This window comes from Gadus chalcogrammus, chromosome 11 (assembly GCF_026213295.1).
Source record: "Gadus chalcogrammus isolate NIFS_2021 chromosome 11, NIFS_Gcha_1.0, whole genome shotgun sequence".
NCBI classification, from domain to species: Eukaryota; Metazoa; Chordata; class Actinopteri; order Gadiformes; family Gadidae; genus Gadus; species Gadus chalcogrammus.
In genome coordinates, this window is record NC_079422.1 from 9677772 (window position 1) to 9705719 (window position 27948).

The window sequence follows — 27948 nt, forward strand, 5'->3', positions numbered from 1 at the left end:
TTTCATCTAAACTACAGGAAGGCATTCATATATGTCTGTTACTTGAACCATTATAAATGTAAACATATTCAGACCGGAAGAGAATGAGCTTTTCCTTTTTTAATTTGATCGCTAATCTATTCCACAAGGTGAAATAGAATTTCAACTACAAATGGTGTGTATGATGGGCATTGGTGCATATAAATGTGACAGTACTGAAGTCGAAGTGTGTGGTATACAAAAAAGTAAAGATCAAGTACAGTACCGCATAAATAATATACTGTCGATCAAACAGCATAACCAAACAACATTTCTGCAATGGATAATTATGTATGGAAAACATTTTCTATGCTTATATAGCAAGAGTACACCTTCTTCTAATAAAACACATTTCGGACAACTCAAAACACTGCATCGTAAACAGTCACTAATGGAATCATCTCACACAAATGATCCCTGTCAAATTAAGTTTAGAAAAACCGAAACTGACATTTCCATTTCCTAGTAGCACGGAAATGGAGCTACTAGGATAGTGGCTCCGTTTCCATTTTTTATAGTGGCTCATGTTGACTATACACAAAATGATGAGTGCAATTATTCCTCTCCCAAAATAAACCATAAGAAGAGCCCTTTGAGACCATCAGCACAAACAGCTCATCAGGCTCCCCTACACAGGGACCAGACACAGGAGAGGGACCACGAGACCACCGCCGACAGATAGAGAACAGAAAGGAAGCGTGTTGCACATGACGATGCTCAAATCTCTGAGTGTACATCCAGAAACAATGGGAACTTATCCATGTCCTCAACCCTGCGGGTCACAGACGATCACCCCGTATGGAGGAATTAACAGGATTTTCAGTTCAATCTGCCAACCTATCATAGATTCTCCGACGCTGGGTTTAGGGGACACATGGGACTTGACCATGCTAAGCTGCACACTTAACAGACTCATTCAAGTACTTCCTCTGCAGAAAACCACCCGACCTTTCTTTGCTTCTTCCGGCTAAAAACAGAGACAGCCTTATTAAAAGTGACTAGATATTGTAAATCCTCCCCCCTTCTGTGCTAGGTAGCTCACAGTGACAGGCAGGTTTATCTAAGACGGTTAAAGCGAGCGCCATTGGTATCAATAGGGAACTTTGGTGGCTCATGCACCGTGAAGAAATCCAAAGCTCTTGTGCAGGAAGGAGGGCATGAGAGAGAGAAAGGAGAAAGGAGGGTGATTGTGCGCGTGTACACACAAATAACACTGCTTCCTTTTGCACCGTCTACTTCTCAGGTATGGCTCATCAGGTAACACAGGGGCTTAAGCCAGCAGGCATGACTGAATATAATCCTTATTATCCCAGCAAGAATTTGCCCCTCTCCCTTCTTTTCCCTCTATGCAGTTATTTCACTTGGTTTGACCTTGAGCTGCTGATAATACAGACAAATTACATGGTTACCTTGTCAAAACAAGAATATGGACATCAAATAAATCGATAGTTAGGAATACATTTTTGTATACATTTTAGATCAGCATCCATCATTTTAGTAGTATTATAATATCACTTTGAAAAGACTATTGTATAATGCATAATTGTATTGTATTTACACAGAATCTGTTTAACTGAACACAAACAAAATACATTTCAAACTGTAAGCTATGACAAAACGAGTCAGCAATTCTTGCCAACACAGTTTCCCTAGATGCTAACGGTAGCAGCATGGGGTCTGGTTCTAACCAAAGGCGGGTTCTCCGTGACCTTGGCTACCAGGCCAAGTATTATCCTCAGGATTTCCTGTGGACCGCAGCTTAGATCAAGTAAACAATTGCAGCTCAGGTCCAGTAAACACTGGCGGCTAATGTCCAGTTCACAATAGGGCACACCCAGAGTCATGGGTCAAGCACTAGAAGCAGAACTTCCTGACTGAGGTCTATTTTTTTTTATTTTGTTTGGTAACCAACGAGTGCACCACCTGCTCTGATGCAGTTGTGGGGAAACAAGATCGAGGTCACTTCCATGGATCATTATATAGCAGCTCTAGTGCTATCTGCACTAAAAAACAACGTGAAATGCAGAGCATAGAGAAGGAAAGAGATTCCTGCTGCCTCAATTGCCACCGGATGATTCACTCATTTGAAAGACCATGGTGGTAATTAACACACTCTCTCCAAAATAAAACCCAGATGAAAATGTTGTCCACTAGACCAGCAGGGACCTATATTTAAAACAGGCTTAGGAGTAGACATACTGGCCATAACCAGGAACTGCTGTCTTACAAAAGACACAAATACTTCCAACTACTCTTCAGCAGACGGTTCTGCAGTAGAACAGCGACAAAGGAAAAACATCAAACAAAACAGTAGTTTGTTATCAGTAGTTAGGGTTATCAGGTTTTAAGGTACTTTTTAGGATAAAATTAGTGCTTTAGTTTTGGTCTTCAAAGTAGATGGAAGACATAAAAATGAAAAATAAGACTGAACAGAGCTCCGAGGCCTTCTACAGCAGCAGTGACGACCAGCAGTTCTGAAAAAGTCCATGTGATTACTATTAACATGTCTGCATGCAGAATGTCTTAGCCTTGTGAATACATTAGATGATATTGATGATAGGTTGTAAAACTAATCCCTATCTTTTATTTTCATCTCCATTCATCCGATTCCAACATCGTATAAGAAATGGGAAATACCCTCTGGCTTAATTTGGCCTAAGCCTTCCCTAAAAGGAAAGGTTAATTGTGAAATGAATACAGCTTGAAATTTGTGCACATTACAAACATGCTTTAAATCCAGTACGGGAAGGGAACGAAGTAGTACAGTGTAGACAGAGAGGATGTGTGTGTGTGTGTGTGTGTGAGTGTGTGAGAGAGTTAGTGAGAGTGAGAGAGAGAGAGCGAGAGAACAAGAGACAGTGAGAGCTCTACCAAAATACTCTCATTCTCAGAGGTATGTGGATCCCCTAATGGACCAGAGGATCATTTTTCTGGCTCACTGAGCAGGTAAGGACTGTATGTGCAGGATGTCACAGAGGACTCATTAGTCTCTGGTCTAAAGACTCTCGTCAGGCCTCCTCAGCAGACCTGGCCAACATTACAACCTGCCATGCCGTCTATTCATGTAGAAAACAAGCCCTGACTGTCCTATACTTGCTATGAATCCAAAATGTTGCGCCAGGGGTTAATAAAGTAAATTCTTTCAGTTTATGAAAAAAAAAGACCAGTTTATGATTTATTAAAAAATGGGTCTAATGAGCTGGTCAATGCAGTATAAAGTTTGATATGCCTATTGGTCACATTTATGATGTGAAGGTGATCGTCTGACTGCTCCCAGCAATAAAGTGCATTAAGTTTATCCTCTGAAAGCTCCATAAGCCCATTTCAAAGGTCAAATACTCTATATAACCCTCTAATGTTGTTTAGCAGTACAGTTTGTCTTAACCAGCCCATATAAAAATCAGATCAGAACATGACTAGACCTCAAGGACATGCACATAGTCAACAGTGATGACACACAGGAAATGATGCAAAACGGTGTCTAACTGACAGTGGGTGTTGTGCAGTTGCAGAAAGAGAGAAAAGACTTTCCCAGAGGTCTTCTGGGTCAGCGCAACAAGTGGCTCTAGAAAAAACGCTTCGACAGAGCTGTCAAAGCGTTTTTTCTATAGCCACTTGTGAGACCAATAAAAAAAATATCAAAAAAATATCAAAAAACAACGGTGAGCCAAAGAGAGGTTCTGAAGGTGATCCATGTCCCAACTCCAGTCAAACCAACTGAAGAATTATGTCTGGCGACTGTGTAGACAGCCAAGCCATCCTGCCAAGTGCCAACACACTAAGCTGCCCTGCCAGGCTGTAAATCAGGAAGAGAACCGGCTAAAACAATTACAAAATGACTGGGCGAGGAAACAAGTGTGTCGGCCACAGGCAAATCCCAACATTGGCAGTTCCTTTTGTCGCTGTTGCCAATGTCTTGCCTGTACTTATTTCGCTCATCATATATGCTCAAACTCTGAGGAATCACTTTAATGGGATGATTAATTTTAAAAGGGCTTCAATAAACAACAATGAGATCAATAATACAGGTTCAAAACATTCTCATAACATTATGTTCATCATTGAGTTTGTTGTATGCTTTTAATTGTCCAGTTGAATCATCCTGATGGCCTTCTTTATCGCATTCAATTCATTTTTGTTTCAGGTAAACTGACCCCAACAATTGAGCAGCAATCATTTAGCACATGTTTATGGTTCCTTTAAAAGGGCATGCTGTCCATACAATTTTTATTCTGCAACACTTTATAAAAGGTAAATAGCAAACTAGTCATTACCTAACCCTTTATTAACATTTGTTAATTGTTACTAAAATATCTATTTGGCACAAGTTAATTGTTTTCATTTACTTGTGCCAAGTTAATCATTAATTAAATATTAGTTGTTTGCATAACCCTAACCCAACCCTAACACACGACCCTAACACATGGCCCCAACCCTAACACACGGCCCTAACCCTAACACACGACCCTAACCTTAACCAGCGACACTGTCAGGGAAAAAACACTATTAACACATATTCATTATTTAATTAAATGTAACAAGCAAATACCCCATATAAATCAACCGTAACTGGTTAAACTGTTGTAATAAAATGCCCATTACTTTTTAAATTCCTTAACTCGTTGAATTTATTAGTAATCAAATGTATAATCTGAATAATGATTGTACTAGTCCACGATAATTCCCGCAGCACACTTGTGACTCCATGGGTGACCCAGAGTCCAGAGCCATTAAATGGACCTGAGTCGCAGCGTCCTAACCTCGCTTGTGACTCCATGGGTGACCCAGAGTCCAGAGCCATTAAATGGACCTGAGTCGCAGCGTCCTAACCTCGCTTGTGACTCCATGGGTGACCCAGAGTCCAGAGCCATTAAATGGACCTGAGTCGCAGCGTCCTAACCTCGCTTGTGACTCCATGGGTGACCCAGAGTCCAGAGCCATTAAATGGACCTGAGTCGCAGCGTCCTAACCTCGCTTGTGACTCCATGGGTGACCCAGAGTCCAGAGCCATTAAATGGACCTGAGTCGCAGCGTCCTAACCTCGCTTGTGACTCCATGGGTGACCCAGAGTCCAGAGCCATTAAATGGACCTGAGTCGCAGCGTCCTAACCTCGCTTGTGACTCCATGGGTGACCCAGAGTCCAGAGCCATTAAATGGACCTGAGTCGCAGCGTCCTAACCTCGCTTGTGACTCCATGGGTGACCCAGAGTCCAGAGCCATTAAATGGACCTGAGTCGCAGCGTCCTAACCTCGCTTGTGACTCCATGGGTGACCCAGAGTCCAGAGCCATTAAATGGACCTGAGTCGCAGCGTCCTAACCTCGCTTGTGACTCCATGGGTGACCCAGAGTCCAGAGCCATTAAATGGACCCGAGTCGCAGCGTCCTAACCTCGCTTGTGACTCCATGGGTGACCCAGAGTCCAGAGCCATTAAATGGACCCGAGTCGCAGCGTCCTAACCTCGCTTGTGACTCCATGGGTGACCCAGAGTCCAGAGCCATTAAATGGACCTGAGTCGCAGCGTCCTAACCTCGCTTGTTATAGGAGGAGGTTTCCGTCTTGGGAGGTTGAATCGTTTCAGCCATCATTTCTGCCATCTACAATGTTTACTGCATGTACAAGACTCTATAAACGCATCTATGGTAAAAATAGGTTGATAGCTCAAAACCTGACCACAGCGTCAATTTGAATACACGCTAAGCTAGGCACTAATGCTCCATTTCCATCGCAAAACCGCGTCCGAAGAAGGAAGGAACGTGAAACTTGTCAGGAACATAAATGACAGCTCCCTAAATATGTCCAAAAGGTTTTGTGGTGACATCTCATTCCATGACGTAACAGTGTCAATAACAGTAATTGTGTGCTTGTGTGTGATTCTGTTTTTGAGAGTTAAAAATAACTCTTTTAACTCTTTTCATACGGATTACTACCAGAATAGAGTGGCAAAGTCCTGCCCCTTCCGGTAGAGCCAATGGGACCTATGAGATCGAAAAATATGAATGGGATTCAATGGAGAGATGGTAATAATTTTCTGGTCCCAGTCTTTATATGCCCTGGATCACACATGTTGTTTGTGGATAAAATGATAATCATTTGACCGTTTATTGTGCAATTGTTCAGTTAAAGGCTGTAGAGAAAACAAAATGAGAAAGACTACACGTCTCATATGTGATTTCAAGCTCCATGCGACTGGCATGGACAAGACTGACACTCTCCCCATCGGCATAACTGAAACTCTCCACATGCCCCGATTTATAATGGTTTTCACCTCTTACGATGATTTTATCCTCCCCTTGGAAAAATGCTGTGAAGTTGAGCAGAGAGATCGACATGAGTAACAAGTGCGGGTGGTGACGTATACCATTCGCGTCGAGAGCAGCGAAGAGCTGTAGTTCACAAAGCAGCCTCACACAAAACCTAACATTATCAAACTTCTTCACGAAAATGATCTTTGCATGAATAACTCATTTAAATCCACAAACAACATATGTGTAATCCAGGGCATATAAAGACCGGGACCAACAAATAATGACTTTCTCTCCATTGAAACCCATTCATATTTTCACCATCTCATAGGTCCCATGGCCTCTACCGGAAAGGGTGAGACTTCGCCCCTCTATGCCCAACATAAGAGAGACACCTCTGAAGAAATTAATCGCTCAAAGCTATCTAACAACATCATGAACCCATTGAAAAACTCAAACACACAGGGATTTGGCTACGATTTGACTGAATTGCACAAGATATTAATCCATTCACAAAGCTGAGCAGCTTCAGATACTGAATAGCATGAAGAAACCTGGAAGGTTAATCTTGGTGCATCAAGGCTTTTGATTAAGGGGGTTAAGTTAAGGAGAAGGCAACGAGCCTGAGAGTACACAGCTTCATGGCGCACAGAAAAGATGATAAGAACCACTGACTGTGGAGAACCGCAGAGTCAGGGCAACACTTTTGTTTCCCTGACACAGGCAATGGCAATCAGGAAACGCTGCTGAAATCTCATCAGAAAACCAGATGGATTTTCATCCCTGCCAACAACCCCTTTTCTTGTAGTAGAGTTGGACCCCAGAAGTTATGTCTCTCTTCTCTTGTATTACAAAGTATGACACGCAAAGTACCTCAAGAGAAGAGGCTGAGCAGAAATAAGAAATGCATAAACCAGATCAATAGTGTGTTAACAAACTGGAACCAATGTGTAACTCTCCGGCCCTTCCTTTTTTTGCAGCCAGGCTAGGACCCAAAATTTCTACAACCAACCTGATCTTCAACCTAAAAAAAACATAATAGGTCATTTGACAGACAAAAATTGACCCCAAATGACCAAAATTATCTTTTGATATATATTATTCATATTTTACTAATATTGCACAACAACCTATTTCGGGCATATAGGATGGAGTGCTAATACCAAGATATTTTCCGATTAACAAATCCCGTCTGCTTCCCTACCAACGTGACATAGCAGCCTTCTGTAGCTTGATTTTTGACAACACATTTTGTCGTCAAAACCCACTGCTCAGCTTCTCGTACTGGGTGACTCCTTCCTCGAATGATTCAACTCTAACCGCCTCATCTTTGAAATCTTCTTGTGACTTGATCTAAAAAGGCAAAGCTTGGTCCTTTGGTTATTGTTTCAAGAAGGCTGAAACAGGCGACTATTAGCCAAAAGGGAGAACAAAAGAGATAGCCAGCCAGCCTAATGGTATCAGCTCCCACTCGTCTGCTGATAAGAGGAAAGGGGTGAAAACTATAACCCTAAATTGTGCACGCCCGTGTGTGTGCTGTTAAAAGTTCATTATTTCTAGATTAATCATTATTTTGCTAACCATTATACATTATCTTCAACCACCTGGTTTGGAGAAAAGGCTGGCTATAACAGAGTAGGAATGCCCGATCTTAGATTAGGATTGCCGTAATATTGAGATATGAAGCTAAGCTTGTCTGTTCCTGAAGAATGCTGTGGTGACTTGTTAGAATGTTTTTGCTCAGTTGAACAAATAATGAATGTCTCGGCCTGCCCTTTGTCTCAACGACACTAGGGAACAGCACCTCTGTACTGACAAAGCCTCACCTGAATGGTGAACCGGTGTCAGATGGTTTTGTTTGTTAGACCAATTGTTTTTATTTTATACATTCATTAAAAACCTAATCATACAACTTAACCACATCATGTGATAACGTGACATTTTATCAAAATCAATTCAGCGTTTTATTTTCAAATGCAATTGAAAATACTTGGCCATGGCTTTTATAAAAACTGTAGTTTGGTTTTGTTGTACACTTTTAAGCAAGTAAAGCATGACTGCCACCAAATCCAACTCAATAGCCATTGCTGTTGGATTTTGCCCCTGCTTTATCCAATACGCCCTACCGTTAAACGATCAATCAATAACCATGAGCGTCACATGAGCTGGCGTCACAGCTCCGCAAGAACATTTAAGAGCCTGTTTGCCAGTCTGCTTGCTCATTGTAGTTGTGTTGACTGTCAAAACAATGACCTGTGTCGTAACATGGCGCTGAGGGCTAGGGTGACGCGTGAGTAACACGAGATGGACAACCTCCACCCGTCCACCAAAGAGGAATAACAAATCAATAGGAGGATTAATTTGTTATGCATAGGATCGATGTGTCGGTGATTGTGAATGGCATTGATCCAGAGGTACATGACGCTGGGGACTGCTCTTGTCATGAATGCTAGTTCTGTGTTGCTGGTTTCTTATGAGAGTTCTGGGTCTCGAGAACTTCAACATGCTATGTCAACGGTGCACAGGGAACATGCTTAACGTATCAACTCCAAAAAAATCCTCCATTTTCCTAACCTTGATTGCGATACACATTTCTATAATGTTGGCCTCGTGGCTTCGGTTACAAACAAAAATCTGCTTTTAAAAAGGCGTCTCTATAAATAATATAGCATTTATTTTCTAATACAATATTGTTAAACAGAGTATACAAACTCTAAGAAATATTTACTTGTTACTTCACCAATCGCCATGAATATTCTATTTTTGAATTGTTCTGGATTTGATGAAATGTTTAACCACTGCTTATCTGTGTGCCCTTTTGGGATGAAACCTATTCATTCACAAATATAGAGCAGCCTAACCAGCCATTTATTCCTGATGAATAAACTATTTAATTGCATGGCAGCTACTTACAATTTACATTGAGCACTTTCCTATGTTTTATTTAGCGCACCGCCTCCGCAGCCTACGCATTGACTTTCTATGTCATTAAAGCTGACCTTTAGACCAAAAAAAAGCTGTTATGGGGACATATATGGGAAAATCCATAAAGAGACACTTGCTCTCCTCAATACCACTGCAGCCCAACTTTGAACTGAGAATCTATGAATCAACTACTTGACACGTTCACTAAAATGGTGTTGGGCAGATTAAGCATTGTTCACCGAGCCATAGTTTATCTGGGCGGCCATTCAATATGCTATGTGGGAATATCAATTAAAAATCGAATATATCATATCCTGAGCAGGCGAGGGCTGATTTCACATAAAGAGTATGAGGGACAATAGAGAAGGATTAATAGACATCTAGTTTATACCAACATTACCCTTCCTTAAAAAAAGTGAATAAATCAACTGCTCTCCTCTCACACTCAGAATCACACCTCAACATGATAGGAGATATTACCCTGCGCCAGATTCAACGGGAAATACCTTTGTTCCTTGGAAACATGAACAATGTCTGATGTTTACTTTGGAGAGAAGAATAGGGACAGGGCCAACATTTCTTTACTTTGGTTAACATTCGCTAAGTGGTTTGCATTGATCAGTAGACTAACCGCAGCTTGAAACAACTCAGTGGCTAACAGTTTTTTTTAAAAACCAATGGTGCATCAGCTCCTAAACACACCTTTATCTTTTATCACCTCCTCAGTCCTCTAATCCGTTTTGATGGGCTTCAACCGTGTTGGTTTCATGAACGTTTTTATTGTCAAACTGCATGTTGTAATATTGTTTTTATACATTTTATTATCAGTCAGTGTAATATTTTATTACAGTGCATTTTGTCTCTCGTAGTTTGTTTATCTTTCTATTCCCCTGTCAAGTGAAGCTCAATGTGGTGCACGGTTATGTTGCAATGGGTCAAGCTTTTGCTTGATTTATTTGCTCTGCAGATATGAGGCAACTGTAACCCTGACACAATCACTAAAAAGATAATCCATAGTGATAGGTGTCACTTTCAAAAGTGTACGGTATTAGAAATTCAAATGTGTTTCCTTCATTGAAAGGGTTCTTGAGATGGAAACTACTAAATGCAGTAGTACCACTAAATACAGTGAAATGGCATTGGATAACAAGCATACACTCCTTTAGTGTTGAATCAGGTCCAAACAACAGAAATGTAGGTCAGGTAAACATTTCCTTATATAATATGCATATGTTCTATCTATATCTAAAGAAAAACAATGTCAATTATGTCAATTGTCCCCCCCCCCCAACAGAAAAAGGCATTTGTGTGCCAAGCATGCCAAGAGTACACATAATATAAGATCGTAAAATCATAGAGAAGCTGGTCCCAGTCCTGTGTAAATTACAGGAGCATGTGTACACTCTGCGACCCATATGGTGTGAAGACCTAGGCCAGGCTGATGATATCTGGTGAAACCCTCATGAAGTAGGGTTGTCGGTTTTACCTGTGACACATTTCTTTATTATTTTTTGTACATTCATTAAATTTCAACCACTAGATGAAAACTAATTGGGATCCAATCAGTTGCTGCCCCTGTTAATTATAAAGGTTTTTACATTCTATCCCAAACACCGAGTCATTCAAGACAACGATGGCGCATCACAACGTCCTGTCTGCAGAAACTGTCCAGACCAGAACATTGTAACGTACCACAGAAGACGGGATGAGGCCTGGCAGAGCCTGACCACCTCCCTGCCTAAGTGCCCCCCATGTCGTGTGGATGATGATTACAGCAACCGCTGGCCCGGAACAACCCGGGACGAGATGAGGCTCTTGGAAAGCCCCATAGAGAGCGCTGCTGGGGAAGGGGAGGAGGGTTTAATCGACAACCCACGTCAATAACAAAAAGTAGAAGCTAGGGTGATGGCTGGACCCGAACTAGGGAACTCAACCGGGAAGGGGAATGAGGGCCACGCACCCACGAACGCACGCTTCGAGGCTGCCAGAATGTGTTGTTAAAGTGATGCAAGCGATTTTTATGCATTTATTTATTTGTTTGGTAAAATAGGCCCTCGGGCTCTTTATTTCAAAAGCCTGGCTATGAGAGTATTCACCGTAGGCTGTTTGGTTAGTGACATTGGTTATCCCAGTCCCAACGCTCTGCAGTAAACGGAAGAAAAAATATCTGCTATTGTGTTCTCACTTTATCCAATCAGGAGAAATTGGATTCCAGCGCTCCCCTGATCGAAAGAAAAGAAAGAAGAGGGCTAATTTCAGATAGAACGTAATATCCCGGTTGTACACAATTATTATGGTGTCAGAGAGGAGAGTGTAGCAGCTCATTACACATAGAAGGCAGACCTTATAAAAGGTCTCTGGCTCAATTATACGAGTTGAACCATAAATCAAATTTGGGAAAGTTTATGTTAACGAACGACTTGTTGTTTAACCGTTAGCCAACAAATTCCTTTTGGAGTGATTAATAGGTATAAGGGTATCAGGTATCACGTATAATAGGCTTATGTCATTTCTTCCCCTGGGTGTGGATCAATCAAAACTTAAACGAAAGACGTAACTTGCTAGTTTACCATTAGTTGAGTCGACAACCCAACTACATTTAGATATGAAAAGGTGGAGAATACAAATCGATCGAGACTCGTGTTTTATTCCAACAGAATAAAAGTGTACTTATGGTGGTGGATGAAGGGAGGGTCGATGTTGGATATTCAACAGATAATCATGCTCCGAATTACAGCGATGTGATGTAGGGAACTGAATACGCAATCACCAGTGGGAGTCCTGTGTGTCTAGCGGTGTGTACTTCAAGGAGATGGCTGGACAGCAGCCAACCTCTATAGAGCAATCATTTGATCAACATTTCTACACAATAGGCGAATTACAAAGTATCCTTTCTACCCAATGCGAAGCAGGTACAGATGCAGCTTAGATTACTTGACATGGCCCCTAAAAAAGGAGAGAAAAGCTGGGACGGCCAACAAACATCTACATTTTTAAACCAAAACACTGAGCCAAATAACAATACAGATGTGGAAATAGAGAGGGACAGAAGTGGGGAGGGGAGCTTGAGGGATTTTAGCATGCTGCTCATGCATCGTTGAAGCTAGCTTAAGCATCGTAGATGCGGGACCAACTGAAGATGTAGTACCATTCAAAACAAAATTATGAAAGAGAAGAAGCTGGGATGGACAACCAAATATCACAACAATTCTCAAAACTCCAGCTTTCGTATGTAAATCTCCGCCTTCTTGCCTTGGCCTGCCCGCATGTGGAAACACGTCTCGCCTGATTAACAATAAACGACACACTACAGTCTACACACACTTTTGTGTTAGAAAGTGTGAATGGAAGTTTGGGGATGAGGGGATTATGATAATAAGTGGGGGTGTTTTATTTCCCTGTTCAATAACAAAAATCTAAAATAAAAAAAAATCATAAAAAGTTGGTATTCAAAACAAAGCTGACAAAACGTAAATAGGCTCTTACCTCCACCATTACCTACAAACTGAACAGCAGCCATGGTGACTTTGAAAAATATACCCGATTGTGATTGGTTAAACGTATACATTTGCTGGCGAGAGCCATAAAATATCTGCCTCAGTTGCAAATAAAATTTATGATGCCTTATTGCAAAACAGAAATTGCGTTTTATGTCTACAGTCCCATTCAACTCAATGTGTCAGTGCTCTCCACCATGCGCGGCAAATTATATGAACACGTTTTTTGTCAGTGCGTACCACCAGGCCTGAAATAAATTCCAGGGGAATCATTGGATTAAAAATCAATGTTTAGAGGTGCCTCCCACTAGCTCTGCAAAAGTAAAAAGCAGGACAAGAACTTCATGGCCAATGGAGCTCTAGTGTGAGTGTGACACACAAAGACTGTATATAATACAGTTAAACTTCCATATGTGTACATTTGTGGAAACTATCACACCAGGCACACCAAAAAAAACACATGAGCATGGGTATTATAAACAGCGATCGCTGCTGAACATGGAAACACAACTCTTTCCAGCACCTACAACAGAGCCATGTGTGTGAATCGCAGTTGTGTGTAGGTCGCACACGGATGCAGACGCCAGCTCGAGCTATAAAGCGCCTGCAAAAATGAGAAAGGGCCCAGGTGGCAGGAGATCCCATATGCGGTGACCCATTACATTGCAAAAGATATGTACCTCATTTATACCTTTGGAAAAGAAAGCTGGTTCATTGAGATGCTGCAGACAAATTATCTAAAATATCAGCTGCCCAGCCGCAAGCATTTTGCTGCAGTTAATGCAACTGCGGCAAAATGCTTACGGCCCAATTTATATAACAAAACAAGACCTAGCGCCGCAGAGCAACTGCAAAACAGAGATTATTATTCCATCACTACGATCTTTGGTCCAAATGAATCACACACACACACACACCTCTATTGGAATCTGGCCGCGCATTTTGTTGGCTGAGAACGGTCTCTGTGCCTCCGGACATCGTACTTTCCGGACGACAAAACTGGCATAGCAATAGCCCCAGGGCTGCAACAAGACTCGCTGGCCTCCTGGAAGCTTCGAGAGGTCTTGTTTGCACGACTACAGACAGCGGCTCCATCATGATCAAAGCCTTGAGAGTGACTGAGTGGCCCAACCTCCAATGCTTTGGACACGTTTTTAAAGAGCAACTGAACCCAAACCCGTTTTTTTATTGTTTGTTTTTTATTCCCTTGGTAATATGTTTTATATTGCCGTGATCTAAAAAAATACGTTTTTGCCAGTCTCCTTAAAACACTACGTTACAGTTCAACTCTTTCCCGAACGCAGGTAATGGTCTTGCGTGAAGGTGCAGTGCCTGTTTGCACTCTGAGACCCGTTTACACCTGCCACAGTGTGTGTGGATGTGTTGAGCTTGTTATGTTCAGCCACTTTTTTTGAGGATCACGTCTGATAGAGGGTTAGGGTTCAAGGAGACCTATAGTATAACGCTACGATGAGTGGAGCTAAAATTCGTTTTTCATATTCCAACTGAAAGAGAGGGTTTACTTACTCTGTAAAACATCAATAATACACAATCCCGAGCTCTATTGCGTAAAAAAGCCAAACAAATATTGAGCCTTGCCCTTGATACAGCTCTGCGTTGCCATAATAGCATAGAAAATGTACTACTAGTGTGTGTGCTTGTGTGAAGGCTATGCATCAATGAAATTACACCAACAGTGTGAAATATTTTATTTTCTATCAGTAGACTGTTAGATCATTTTGTAATATCATATAAATGTTCCTGTGGACACATAATGTGTTGAATAGAAACGCATTCATAATTTAATTGACCATAATTTACTAATAACTACATACATAACGTAACCCTCCCTCCTCTCAGTGTTTGTCTTTGCTACAGCCATATCCTTGTATTGTCAATGTGGTTTCTTGTTAGTATGGCATAGAAAATATATAATAAAATGTAAATAATTAAATAACACTTATCACTATGTGTGAATGATGCCCTGGTGATATAACCAGAAAAAAACCGCATCCCATTCTTAATCATGTTAATGATCAAACATGTTTTTTTGCTTCCCTTTTCGTTTCTTTTACACAGGGTTGTATGAAAGATCCACAGATTGACAGTGCCATCAGAGTTTACAAAAAGGCTGCAAGTGCTTTTTCCTTCAGTTGGAATAAGAAGAGATTTGGCCCTGGTACCGGCTGAGCTCGGTCTACCTTCTCACAAACTCATCACCGAGTCCCTAACTAGTTGGGGTTCAAGACTACGGATTGTAAAACGAGTGTTGGAACAGAAGAGGCACAGGTCCTGGGAGCATGCGAGAAAAGCAGACACCTGATGCCCACGTGGCAGGACATGAATGGGTTGGAGTCAATGAATAAAGCTGTAAGTCCACTGAAGGAATTTACTGATGCCCCATCTGTCGAGGCCCGTTGAGTTTCTCATACCTCACAAACCTCCACCTGTTAAACAACAGGCTCCTGCAGCCAGAGAATAGGGAGACAGAGGTCACCAACCAAAATCAGGAGCAACATACTGAACTCCTTCAACAATAAATACAATAACCCTGTAATACCGGAACTCCTGGACAGGGCCTCACTCATCGATCCCCGGTTCCGGACAACCTACACAGCAGATGACAAAGTGGACGGTATCAAGAAAAGAGCTGTTGCAGAGCGGATGTCTCTGCTAGCTTGGAGAAGCTCATCCGAGCCTGGCATATTTGTGCAGGACGTGCACCAAGAATCGGCTGATGAACCTTAGAGAAAAGTCTAGTGAGCTTCTTCAAGAAGAAAACAGTGTCGTCTACCTCCCAGTCAAAGATAGATAACTTTAAGCTAAGCTGTCACCCTACATGTCGAGTGAGACAAACCCATTCAAGTGGGGGGAGCTGCATGAAGATAACTTCCAAAAACTTAGCCAGAGTAATCTGGCTAAGAAATATGTCTCCGTTCAAGCCACAAGTGGCCCTTTCGGGAGAGCTTCCAGTGTGTGTGTGTGTGTGTGTGTGTGTGTGTGTGTGTGTGTGTGTGTGTGTGTGTGTGTGTGTGTGTGTGTGTGTGTGTGTGTGTGTGTGTGTGTGTGTGTGTGTGTGACATTGTAACATGCCGAAGAGCCCTGCCTCAAGCCTCATATCCTAGAGAAAATCCAACTCCCTAGAAAGTTAGGGATATTATTTTCTTTGAGAGTATATCATTTATTTTAAGACATTTTTGCAATTTGATAAAAATTCAAAGATCTTTGCACAACAATGACAAACAAGTGGTACCGTTTTCTATATTTTTTGTTCATCCTTTAAAAGCCGATTTGTTCACATAGGCAAAGGCTACTTGGTATTTTTATTGTGTTGATAAAGGAAATATTACAACCCTAGCAAACACACAAAAGTTCCCTGAATGGAAACATCTCAGTCAGGTTCCTCTAAGTAGCTAGACCAAATGGCTTAGTTAGTGTGTCAAGATGGTCCACATTGCGCTAAACCACATCCTACCATGACTTCAGATATTTAAAAATCACCTGCCTAAAGTGCAGTGTTGCGACTCAATGGAGTGCGGCGCACAACCTTGTAAGCAGTAAGCACAGCTTTTGACAGCCATTTGCCTTTGCTTGGTAAAATGTTCACCATCACAAGCTGCCAAAAACACAGAATAAGCGAAGAAATGGAGCTCAGTGGCAGTGCCAAGAAAACATTGGCCTGCAAACGAATGTGAAGCTTGTTTCCTATTTAATGGCATATTGTTTTATAGCCTTCAGTGGAAGCCTCCAGGGTAACACGTTCATGCTTAAACTGATTGAAATTTAGAACTTGTATGTTGAAGGGGGAAATTGTTCTAGGATAGAACAGCAGATAAGCAGGTGGATCAGCTGCCCACACCTGACAAACCAGACAGTTAACTAATAATATATATGAATAAACAGTAGTGTAGCCTAAGCCTATATGAATTTGACCTTGTGGTTTACAACAACAATTTCAAAACATATTTGCAAATGACGAAAAAATGTTAAATCTCCATTATGGGCCATGTACAGACATTTCAAAAGAAAATGTGCTTTGTACTTTAAACAAATAAAAGGTCAACTGACAAAAAAAACAGTGAGTGGCCATCACTGCAACGCTAACATTAACCAAACCGTAAGCGGTGGGTTATTATGGTCAAACGCCCACAGACTCCCCATCCACCCAACCCCGACAGAAAGGTCATTCAACTGTTGGATTGCAGGATTTGCACTCACCACCACCCTGACAAACATGTTGTCTCTGACCTGTGTGGCGCCATCATACTGTCTGAAGTCGGGTTGGCACTAGATATTGATGGGCGCAAAACCAACAGAACATAACCTGCTCCGCCCATCCTCTTGAACTGGACCACCTTCTGACAAACCTCAAAGACTAGCCGGCTGAATCATTCCAGAGGCGGTAGTGAAGAAGACGGTACAAATGGTATTGACATAGAGCCTCTCCCCCCTCTCCCCCACACTTCCCCATCCATACTCGGTACCCCCCCCCCTAGCGGCCACCCCATGCATCACACTCTCTGCATCCCATAGACATTAGTGAACTGCATAACATGTCAATTGAAAATTAGGATAGGCCAAAAAGAGCACAGGCTCTGGGTTCTTCAGAGGGAGAGGGAGCTCACATAAGGAATCCAAGTGCAAGGCTCATTGAAACTCAAGGCCAGCTAATGCCCTGGGAACCAAGACATAGGTTGATGGGTTGCAGGGGAATTAACCTGGTGCCCATACACGTCAAGAGTGCCCTCTGAAATCAAACTTCAACAACAACAATGTTATCAAGAATGATTTGGCTCCCGACAGGATCTTAAATTTGTACTGGGGATGAGAACATTATCATACTTTGAATGTTTTTAAAGCGTCCTTCAGTAATTGTATTTTCTGTTTCTGACAGCCATGTATATGCAGCTTACAGCGTATAGTACCAATGACCCGGTGAGAACTGCTATACATCTCTTGAGCTTTATATATATGCAAGTCCAGCAGCATAGGTCCACGTTACACAGTAATAAAGGCAATGGCTCTGTGCCACTGGCTTACTGCCTAGGGTGATGTAACCAGAAAATAACCGCATCCCATTCCCTTCTTAAGCTCACCTGAGTAACTAGCAAGCACACCAATATCCACGCACAACAATGCTATAGAGTTCATTGAAAAATAATTCTCAGCTTTAATGGTTCCATGATAAATAACAGTTGAAATGTATTGCATTTTAGTGTCATATGTAACCTCAAAAGTTTTTCTCCTTTGAAAAAGAATAGCATTATATTTCATCGACCAGGATGGCTGGCGTGGTGTGTGTGTGTGTGTGTGTGTGTGTGTGTGTGTGTGTGTGTGTGTGTGTGTGTGTGTGTGTGTGTGTGTGTGTGTGTGTGTGTGTCTCTCAAATGCAAGGCTTTATCCACAAAGTAAATATAAGCCTGTTCTGTACAATGACAACTACAAGACTACATGTTACTGATGATTACTTGAGCATTGATTTGATACAGCTTTACAGATAGAGTAGCGCAATGACGAGTGAACTATGCTGATCACTGTATTACGACAACCTATCAAGCCTCAGCAGTTGAAGTTGTATTTCTAGACTTTTGTTATCATAATAGCACACTGTAACTTAATGTGTTCAGAACCGTCAGTGTGTGGGCGGGTGCGTGTGTGTGGACCGTTTGACTTCAAATGTTTTTATTTATCATATCTATTGAAATTGGATAAAATAGTAAAGACAATGACTCGAATGTATAATGTTCAACATCGATGCAAAACAGGATATGGTGATGCTGATGATCTCATTACTGGCCTAGATTGTGCAAACCAACCATTTGTACTGTCACTAACCATGTTTCTATGGGCGAGGTTGCTAAAAATGGGGAAACACCCTATTGAGTTTAATGAAACACGATCGGCTATTCTGCATGCGTAGGATTGGGTGCTCCCAGACATGCATGCCTAATCGCAGGAACCCATATCATTCAGCGGCCAGGACCGCTTACCTTGATAATACTGCTCCGGCGTGGTATTCCAGATTTGGCATCCATTCCGACCGATGTGTTGGCGGCATCAAGACCAGCTTGACTGCCAGGTACAGCGATGGATCCAGACCCAACCATATTTGATGATATCCCACAGTCCCCGTTCAAGACCGACGCTTCGCAATGCGTCTTGCCGGTCCCCTCGTCGCTAGGCACGGGTGGATCCCCTGTACTCGACGGAGGCAGACCTCTGTCGTTCTCCCCAGACTCGGCCATAGGCACACTCTCACACGGACTAACGTTAGCTGTCAATCTCCGGTGTGGGGAAGGACTTTGGATGTTTCTGGCTTTCCTTCAATTCCCTGCCTGGCCTATCGGCGTGGCGTTATTACATGTGCAGAAAATCAGTCCATATCATCTTTTGTAGCAGAAGCACATCAGGTAGCGTCTTCTGCGTGCATTGTGCGCTGCAAACAAATCACAGCAATTATTTTAAGGACGCTAAATGACATGAGAAGTAACAGACATTCAGCGTCCTGCAGTTAACAGAAACGCGTGGAGTGGACGAGCACAATGCTCACTATTTAATGATTTCGCCGACATTGGAAGCGGATGTTACGATGAATGCAATATTCTTCCTGCATACATTTACGCAGAATGCAAATTGATAATGCAACTCCTCTCTTTTTCAAATGACGCATTATGCTTATCAACAAGTTTCTAATCATCTCACTCTTACACTCGAGTGTTTGGGTCACCCTAGTCGTAGTTCCGTGTTTCCCTTAGTAACGTTATATTTCCCTAACATCTCCGTAGCAGTTACTCAGACACATCAACGCTGTTTTCCTTAAGAAAATCGTTGTTTTTTTCCGCAAAGTTCATAAACAACGGTCAAAACTTGCCTTTCGGGGGCTCTGTCACTCCGGAGAAGACACGGCGGTCCATAAGTCGCTCTTGCTGGCTGAGTGCGGACTGCTGCGGCTGGACGTGAGGGCTTTCTGCTTTGTACTACCAGGCTACGAGGTGCTAGCCTTGAAGCTAGGTAGTTTCTTCTACTAGGCTAATAGGTACTAGTCTTGTAGCTCCGTAGTTTATACTACACTTGGCCAATAGTTGCTAGCCTTAGAGCTTGGTAGTTTGTATTACTAGGCTATTAAAGTCTAGCGAGCTAGGTAGTTTAGTTTCCAAACTCAAAGCATCACCAGTTGCAAACCAGCTTGTTTCTTTATGATTGTTTTTTTAAAGGTGTGGTATGTAAGTTTCGCAAACATTGTAATTTCGTTAGAATGTGGTAAAACATTGTTAAACCACTATCACGCATATTGTTTCATGTTGCATAATGATACTTAAATGTTTTTTCTTTATTTTCGTGAGTGATGGATACACATATCTGGTTGGGTATCTCGTTTAGACCACTGTGCGCTCGAACAAGAGCTGGAACAACCAATAAGCGACGGAAAACAAAGTGAAAGGATCAATCATTGTATAAAAAACAAACATTGAACTGGCAAGACAAGAAAATGCCCATTCCACATTTAGTTTGCACTGTCAAGACAGCCAGAAGTCGAAATTTGGAGCAAATTATACCCATTGTACACCAATGCCCATTGCATCTGAACATTCAAGGAATAAAGTATCACTGCTTCTATAGACTTTAATATTCAGAGTAGGCCTACTTTATTATTCCAGAGGGCAATTACTACCGATAAAGCACTCGTGTTTTGACAAAAGGTTTCCACCTGTTTTTATTCATGCATTATTGTTTATGAAAGTAAACACATAGGCTATTTATTTGTTATATGCAGTAGTCTAATAGTGATACCAAACCAAAAGTTAAAAAAGACTACGCCTAACACTAACAGAGTCGGCATTTATATGGTAAAGATATGGATTAAATTACAGATGTAGTCGTGTTGTTTATTTTGGCAGTTTGCTGGTCAGTTTGTGCATTCGTAGCGCATGCAGATGAAACCGACTCTTCAAATTACAAATTGCAAAGCGTAGCATCTGGTTCAACAAAATGTGCATACTGCAACGTGGTTAAACACGTATGCCTTTTTCTGGGCATACGTGTTTAACCATTAATATGGTAAAGATATGGATTAAATTACAGATGTAGTCGTGTTGTTTATTTTGGCAGTTTGCTGGTCAGTTTGTGCATTCGTAGCGCATGCAGATGAAACCGACTCTTCAAATTGCAAATTGCAAAGCGTAGCATCTGGTTCAACAAAATGTGCATACTGCAACTTTAAGGATGATGCTGGCAATAGTCTCAAATCAATTTATAGTTCAGGTTAGGGTAGGAAATTTGTAGAAACAAGCCGGAATAATATATATTTTTATCCAAAATTAGAAAAAAACATATCTTCATCTAATAAATAAGCCAGTGACAAAGACAGATGGGTTTAACTCTTAACTTATATAGCCTAGTGAAGAACAGCTTAGGCTCCGTCCTTCCACCAAAGTGAGTGAACTATTTGTAGCAAAGATGAGCCATTCGCTGGCCTGGCATTCTTTAATACATCCATATTTGGAGATGTTATGTTTCCTTGTTTGATAACAAAAAGAAGGCTATCAATCCTGAAGAGAAGTTGGTATCAAAATGTAAACTGGCAATACAAAGGCACACTGTCATGTTTTCAAAAGCAACCAATGCATTTTGCATTCAACACAGATGTGTTGAATGTTTTCAAAATGTCTTTCACTCTTTTTTGTGTGTTTGCATAAAGATATTCCAAGTAACGGAAAAAAGGGTGGTTTTGAATTGTAGCCAATATAGCACTGAAAAAACCTATGGCTACGGTTATGACGGACCTGTTGCCCAAGCAGGTAGAGTAACAACTAGAATAATGGAGTAGGTGATGCACGGTACCCTGAGGCTACCCACTATCCATTCGCTTTTGTGTTGCTGACACCTTGCTGTACATGATGCAACTATAAACCCTTTCTCAAGCGACACCCGGGAAGATATTCGCCTGAATAACAGCAAAGCAAAAAGAGTGATTACTTTTTTTAATCCATGTAATTTGACGGCGAATTTCGAATCCTTACTGAGAATTCAACAAACACGCAGAGAATACAGTCCATTTGATCACATAGATTATACATCTTTCAAGACATGGTTTATTTTATCATCCATCAACGAAATTCAAGACTCACTTAAGTAAGACTTAAGTAAAGCACTGCCCTTACATTCAAAGAAGGCCTGTTTTTATAACTGGGCTCTAAGGATTCTGGGTGAAACAGAAAACCAAACGACATTATAGACCGAATAATCTCACTGTCAAACGGGTGTGTCCGGGGGGACAATTATTTAACTGTGTCGTCCTATATACAACCAATATTAACCTTTATCTTCAGCAAACATTTCTGTGTGTGTGTGTGTGTGTGTGTGTGTGTGTGTGTGTGTGTGTGTGTGTGTGTGTGTGTGTGTGTGTGTGTGTGTGTGTGTGTGTGTGTGTTTGTGTGTGTGTGTGTGTGTGTGTGTGTGTGTGTGTGTGTGCGTGTGTGTGCTTATGTGTTTGAGTGACAATAAAGAAAACAGCCTTAGATAAGAGTCACAAGCCATTTAATTTATTTTATTTGTTTAGTTTTTGAAGTCTATGAGCTGTATTGTTTGAATGTTTAAACACTGACTTGACTGCAAATCCCTCCTCTCTAATCAATAATCGGAGTGTTGTACAATAGAGCCACCTACTGACAGCAATGGATTACTGTTAGGAGTATCCTCTATTGTTAATCTTGATAAAGTACCTTGAGCTTCATTTGAACAACCAACATAGATGAACGGAAAACCACATCTGCATCTACTCATTTATTCCTTTATAATCAGATTAAACACATTCCAGACTTTTTATTGATGAGGATTGTGAGCATTTCTTTGATTGTTACAAGGAAGCACACCTGATATGTCTGTGGGAGAATCTAAAGTGAATCACCACTTTAAATTACCTAGTAACCCTTCACTTGTCTCTTTCTGGTAAATACCTACCAGTTGTAATGTTATTATTCTCACAGTTTTTCTCAGTTTGTTAATTTATTTCAAATAGTATTTGTATAACACTTTATGAATTGTGATTTATACTCCTATGTGGATTCTTGCAAAACATAGGCCTGGGCATACTGGGCATACGTGTTTAACTTCTGAAAGATTCAAAGAAAAATGTACATCTAAAATGATAATTTCTCACCCAGGGAGGACAATTTAAAATGCTACCATGCAACCATCAGCATTTGCCTGTTTATTTAGTCTTAAAACATATAGAATATTACCTAATCTTAATCAAATTGGCCTCCTCTTTGTCTGAGACGCAGATATATCTGTGACAAAGATGGTCTGTGAAGTGGAAAGGTAAACATTTTTGTTGATTAATCATTCATCAACATCACGAAGGCGCTATACATTACTTGATCAGATTCTAGCACACACACCCTTAGCATACAGGACGTTAGCGATTTCATGCGTCAGGGGGGCTTTATTTCTTCCTGTATACTGGGATGATCTCATTGGGGCACTTGCATTCGGCGAGACACCATAAATTGACCCAGTGGTTGCCACACCCTGCCTCTTTTTTCAGAGCCGGACAGTTGAGGAATCTGTTTATATATTGACACGGGTTGGCTGGAAAGAGAGAGAGGGGAGGAAGATGCTGATGAGAATTGACCACTTTAAATAACACACACACACGATAGTGGAAGTGGGGGGTTGAGGTAGTCAAGTGTTTTGGGTGTTGGATTCCCAGCCAAAATGTATGGGATTCAAACGCCAAATGTGTGTAGTCTACCTGTTAGAAATCCTTGAGCAAGATGCCCTTACTACCTGTTCCTTAATGACACCACTGTAGTCAATCTGGATGAATGTACATGCTTGATTACTAAATTCAAAGATCTATATTTTTGTAGACCAATAGTGGTGAGAAGAAATGACCCACCCACCCAGAGTATAGTAATATAATGTTTTGTGATCTTATAGTACATAAAATGTGCAGTGTGTGATACTCACTACAGAGTTTGTCTTCACAGTTATTTGGACAGGAATCGCAGGCAGTTCCTTCTTTATATGGAGGCCATCCTACATAATTACCCCTTTAAGAAATAGATAGATAGTTAGATGTTTATCCGAGACAAGGAATGAGGGTGTCACAGCAGAATATACAGGACAGGGTTATAGGAAGTAAAAACATGTTAAAGGATAAATAAATATCTATATGGATATATAATGGATATATCTATAGTTAAACCAATAGGCCTACATACAAATTCATAAAATAATAACAATAACAGGATAGTGTAGTCGCTAATGTATAGATAGTACACAGTATAGTAAGTAAAGTAAGCAGATATTATATCAGGCTATGGTATCTCGAAGCTGATTAAAGTCCATATTCCTTCAGCTAAACACCCTACCTCCACCTCAAGTTCACCATTGACATGCGTCTGAATTCACTTGGAAGCATCTACTCAATAACTCCAACACTAAACAGGGTCTCAAACGTGTGTCCAACATACGCGCGGTAGTACTGGCAGCCGTAGAAGTATTTGCTCCCACACTTGGTTATTCCACAGCCCACCTGCCAAGAGCTGTTCCACACCACCTAGGGCCAAGACACACACACACACACACACACACACACACACACACACACACACACACACACACACACACACACACACACACACACACACACACACACACACACACACACACACACACATACACACACACACACGTTTACAATTCACTCAGTGTTCCCAGAATAATCAGTAATATGTCTCTTTACCCACAACAAACAGCGCTTACATAACACTGGCTGAGTTTGATGTTGGCTAGTTGGCTAGTTGGAATTCATGACAGCTGTTGCTAAATCAGAATGTGTTTGCACAGTGGGGTTAAAGCTGAGTTCAACTAGTGTATTGAATCATGGCCGGGGCGAGGTACCTGTTATGTGGTTCTGCGTTGGGATTATGCGCACGGACCGCCAAAGGTTATTCTCACCACAAATTCAGTGTCCTCTGGGGGGCCTTTTCTTTGGAGATGATGTAATATACAAAGATATTCATGAACCTCCTTTACTAGTCGATTTTAAATCTGCTCCATGTCGGATTCAGTATCGTGCACCTTTGTGTAAACGTGCATGTAACCGTGGGCGATGGCGGCCTCTATACGCTACACCTCGAGGTAGAGGCCCACTGCGTGCCCCTGGTGGTGAGGTTAACCAGCCTTGTACTGGTGCATTTACGAATGCACCAGTACAAGTTGAATGCCGGGAAGAATGCAGGCTCGAAAGCTACTTAATGATACCTGTGTGTAGTGGCCCACGGATTCTCCATTCCTAGAGCCGTTTGGGTACGTGTAGTGTTGGACCTCGTTGTGCCAGGCTGTGATGACTGTTGCCCAGTCCAGTGCACTGGTCGAGTAGAAGAGATTCTCCCCCAACTCATAGCCTGCATGGCCCAGAGAGACTCGTCAGGTATGTGTGTGTGTAGGTGTGCAGTGGTCTACATGTTCCTCCATGTGTGTGTGTGTATGGGTGTCAGTGTCTGAATAGTGGTGTAGGGTGGTCTGCACGTGCATCCATGTGTATCTGCATGTGCGTGCGTGGGTGTGGAGCCACATGCAGGTATACTACACATGGTTACGTGCATGCATGCCTTTGGCCCTGTGTGTGCCTGCGTGTGCGTGTTTGTGCTTGTGTGTCTGCGTGCATGGGTTGTTTTCATAAAATGTAAATAAATCTACTCCAGTTATTTCAACTTGGGTTCAAATTGTGACCCCTGGATAGAAAAGCCCTGCCTGATAAGACATCTTAGTGTAGCGAAGCATATGTTTATTCTCAAATACCGTTAAGATCAAAGATCAAATACTGTCAGATAAGATGAACTCTGTTTAGGCCAAGGGCGTTAAGATGGAAAATGATTTATTATCTAACACAGATAAAGGAGAGCTGTGATGAAGTTCCAGATTCTATGACTTTTACACGTCTTGCTTGTTTATCAATGTCATATTAATATTACATAATGAAAAATATTCGCACTATATTCTTGATATTGTAAATTGTTGATATTTGTTCAAAGGCAGCGTTTCAGTCAAATATATATATTTGCCTTGGTCATCAAACCCTAACCCAAATTTATAAAATGTTATATCAAATTAAATTAATTTAAATGATTAAATAGGTCTTCTTTCAGTAGTCCGAAACGATACCAGGAAAGCTGGAAGGAGAATGGAGGACAGAGGGTTGGATTTACCGTTCAACATTCTGCTACTGGGTGGACCGTGTTTTAGCATGCAATGGTCCAGCCAGGCCTGGGAAAGAGCTGCCACGTCATTACTCCAGATCTACCAAGAAAGAGATTATGCTTTAAAGTGTACTGTACACTCTATAACAACATGAAGCCATACAGTGAATACTGACACAGTCATTTAAGGAACAGGTAGGGATTAGGCATTGAACACAGACACAGGTCTGTAAAGAGCAGATAGGGGTTAGACCAGGGGTGCCCACACTTTTTCGGCTTGCGAGCTAATTTCAAAATGACCAGGTCAAAATGATCTACCTACATTAAAAAATGCTAAACGTATGTTAATTTAGATATACTCAGTACATACTCTTACAAGACTTGACCGGTCATCAGAGTACGATGACCGGTCATACTATGGAATGCCCTGGGTTAGACAGTGAATACAGTGACAGGTCTTTAATGTGCAGGGGTAAGAAAGTGAATACAGTGACAGGTCTTTAAGGAGGAGGTAGGGGTAAGAATATCCTGCCACTTAAATATGTATCATTATAAATTATATAAATTATTATAATTGATCTGTAAAATTCAATTTATTTTGTGTCTTTGCAATAGGACACAATTCAAGGTTAACCTTGCATTGCTGAATTGTTAAGTTATTGTTAAGTTAACAGTATGTGTATAAACTTTGTGTGTTTTTTGTATTGACTTACCAATAACTGTCAAGTGTTTAAAAGCAACCCATCAACGATTTTGTGCGTGTTTAAATAGAAGGTCATGACTTGAGCGAACCACACCCCCTGGCACTCAAACAGGAGATATCAATATAATTGTATAATTTATTATAATGATTATTTATAAGTTCCCAAAGCCACTCAAATATGAATAATGATAATAAATTACAGTATTAAAGAGGCTTAATAATAACAGTACGATAGGCCTATTAGTTCCTTGGCCATTACCAGATTAATGATGCAAAAACGCTAAATGATAAGCATAATATTAGCTCTGGTCTGGCCAGTACAATTTTAACTAGGAATGCAAGCAGTCCCGAGGTATTCACCACAGGTCTTCACAGCCCACGCAGCGCCGACCCAAGCGACCCCCCTGTTCAAGTGATTTTAGGCGGTGCATCAATACTTCTAGACACAGCTATGGCCATGAAAGAGGCAGGTCTTTATAATTCAGCGCTGGATCTTTTTTCTTTCCCAAAAACACACACATGCACACAAACACACACAAAGTCACACAAAACGCTCAATACGCTTAAAAGCAATTACTTTAATTTACATTGTGACGTCATGGAATGAGATATCAACACAAAACCATTTTGTGTTGTTTCCAGTTCTTGCCTCCTGAAGCAGACTTGCGATGGAAATGGGGCATTAGCGCTTAGCTTAGCATTTATTCAAATTGATGCTGTGATGTTTATTGGTAATTGAAACAAACTTAACACACTTGGTAAAGGGGTGGCCTCTATGCACCCAGATAGTTTTCAGTGGCTGACTACTTCTCAAGTGTAATTGTGATTTATTGAATAACGAAAGATTTAGATTTACAGATAATTAATTTGGCACTCCCAAATAAATTATAATTCCAATAACAATAGGTATCTAATTACTAATTACAATGCACTATGCACTATGATGATAGTATAATATTAGTTCCTGGGCCACTACAATATAAGGATGTGGGGGGACAGGAGGAACGTACCATTTTCAACATGTTGGCTGCAGACGGCTGGACCGCTCTCCTGAACGCATTGTGAGCGTCCACGATCTGGTTTTCGATCGCCGGGTCGGTCGGGCAAATCCCTGCAAATGTGCACATGCCATGTGTGAATGCATGTGTGTACCCACGTGTCTGTTATTTTATGATTGACATGCAACGTGGACACATTGACGCAAATGCTCACAGCATGAAGAGGGGAGAGAAGCTAATCATTTATATTCTATATCACATGAGTATATCCCATCTTGCCTTATAATATGAATAATATTACATTTATGAATATGAATATTATGAATGAGCACTTTAATGTCCACACACGAAAGC

At 41.3% G+C, this 27948-nt stretch overlaps 2 protein-coding genes across 2 annotated transcripts in view; both read right to left on the reverse strand.

Moving 5' to 3' along the window:
* Nucleotides 1-19993, reverse strand: part of LOC130392548 (inactive phospholipase C-like protein 2) — a 45605-nt gene extending 25612 nt beyond the window's left edge. The window contains exon 1 of the mRNA XM_056603095.1: nt 18676-19993. Within this exon, the coding sequence (XP_056459070.1) occupies nt 18676-18930 (255 nt within the window). The 5' untranslated portion in view covers nt 18931-19993. The remainder of the gene's footprint in view (nt 1-18675) is intronic.
* A 1653-nt stretch (nt 19994-21646) lies between these two features.
* Nucleotides 21647-27723, reverse strand: LOC130391736 (cysteine-rich venom protein). Its single transcript, XM_056601991.1, has 6 exons — nt 27607-27723; nt 25903-25993; nt 24956-25098; nt 24163-24248; nt 23657-23739; nt 21647-23275 (listed from the first exon to the last, which is right to left on the reverse strand). Exons 1-6 carry the CDS (start codon nt 27721-27723, stop codon nt 23130-23132), a joined length of 666 nt encoding a protein of 221 aa, XP_056457966.1. The 3' UTR covers nt 21647-23129.
* Nucleotides 27724-27948: the final 225 nt, after the last annotated feature.